At 60.9% G+C, this 1,533-nt stretch overlaps 1 protein-coding gene across 1 annotated transcript in view; it reads left to right on the forward strand.

Moving 5' to 3' along the window:
- LOC102027908 (melanoma-associated antigen E1) overlaps window positions 1-1,533 on the forward strand; it is a 109,720-nt gene that overhangs the window by 5,372 nt on the left and 102,815 nt on the right. The window contains exon 2 of the mRNA XM_005412650.1: window positions 64-394. Within this exon, the coding sequence (XP_005412707.1) occupies window positions 64-394 (331 nt within the window). The remainder of the gene's footprint in view (window positions 1-63; window positions 395-1,533) is intronic.

Consider the following 1,533-nt stretch of genomic DNA (forward strand, 5'->3'; position numbering starts at 1 on the left):
GTGGGCATCTGTAGCTGGTGCATGGTGGGCCAATTGTGTCATTGTTTCTCTGTGTCATGGTAGTTCTCAAGTGAGCAGCAGCGGCCGGCCTGAGGGCTGGTGTGCAACAGCGCTCAACGCCGTGTGGCTCCCCCTGCTCCAGGGGCCCTCCCTCCGGGGGCCTACGAGGAAGGGAGAGAACCAGCCAGAAGACCAGTGCTCCCTGCCCATGGCTCCCCCTGCACCAGGGGCCTCCCTCCGGGGGCTTATGAGGCAGGGAGGGAGCCGGTCCGAAGACAGGCGCTCCCCACCCATGGCTGCCCTTGTGCCTGGGCCCCTCCATCCCGGCGCCAACGAGGCAGGAAGCGAGCTGGCTGGAAGACCAGCATTCCCCGCCTGTGGCTCCCAGTGTGCCGTAGGCCCTCCCTCCCTGGGCCTTCGAGGCAGGGAGTGAGCTGGTCCAAAGACCGGCGCTCCCTGCCTGTGGCTCCCCCTGCACCAGGGGCCCTCCCTCTGGGGGTCTACGAGGTAGGGAGGGATCCGGTCTGAAGACAGGTGCTCCCTGCCCATGGCTTCCCCTGTGCCTGGACCCCTCCTTTTGGCTACCTACCAGACAGGAAGCGAGCCGGCCTTTTGGCTACCTACCAGACAGGAAGCGAGCCGGCCAGAAGACCTGCGATCCCTGCCTGTCGCGCCACGTGTGCTAGAGGCCCTCCCTCCGGGGGCCTACGAGGCAGGGAGCAAGCCAGTCTGAAGACTGGCGCTCCCCGCCCATGATGCCCCGTGTGCCTGAGCCCCTCCTTCAGGGCACCTACGAGGCAGAAAGCGAGCTGGCCGGAAGACCGGCACTCCCCACCCCTGGCTCCCTGTGTCCCAGAGGCCCTCCCTCCAGGGGCCTACGAGGGAGGGAGTGAGCTGGTCTGAAGACCGGCGTTCCCCACCTGTGGCTTCCCCTGCGCCAGGATGCTCTCTCTGGGGGCCTACGAGGCAGGGAGCAAGCCGGTCTGAAGACTGGTGCTGTCCACTCATGGCTCCCCATGGCCTCGGCCCCTCCTTCTGGGTGCTTATGAGGTGGAAAATGAGCTGGCTGGAGGACTGGCGCTCTCCGCCCGTGGCTCCCCGTGGGCCAGGGCCCCTCCCTGCGGAGGCCTACAAGGCATGGAGTGAGCTGGTCCGAAGGCCAGCGCTCCCCACCTGTGGCTCCCCATGTGCCTGAGCCTTTGCCTACTTTGTCTTCCAATAGATTTAGTGTTTCTGTTTTAATATTGAGATCTGTAAACCATTTTGACTTGAGTTTGGTGCACTGTGATAGACTTGTGTCTATTTTCAGTCTTTGGCAGGTGGCAAGACATTTTTTCCAGCACCATTGACTGAAGAGGCTATCGTTCTTGCAGTGAATTTTTTTGGTCCCTTTATCAAAGATTAGGTGGCTGAGTGTGTTTGTGGTTGTGGCTGTTTCTTCCAGTCTGTTCCATTGATCCACAGGTCTGTTTTTTAGCCTGTATGAGGTTGATTTTATAACAGTAGCTTTGTGGTATAATTTCTGGTCAAGGA

The sequence above is a fragment of the Chinchilla lanigera genome, unplaced genomic scaffold, assembly GCF_000276665.1.
Source record: "Chinchilla lanigera isolate Chin_1 unplaced genomic scaffold, ChiLan1.0 scaffold00156, whole genome shotgun sequence".
NCBI lineage: Eukaryota > Metazoa > Chordata > Mammalia > Rodentia > Chinchillidae > Chinchilla > Chinchilla lanigera.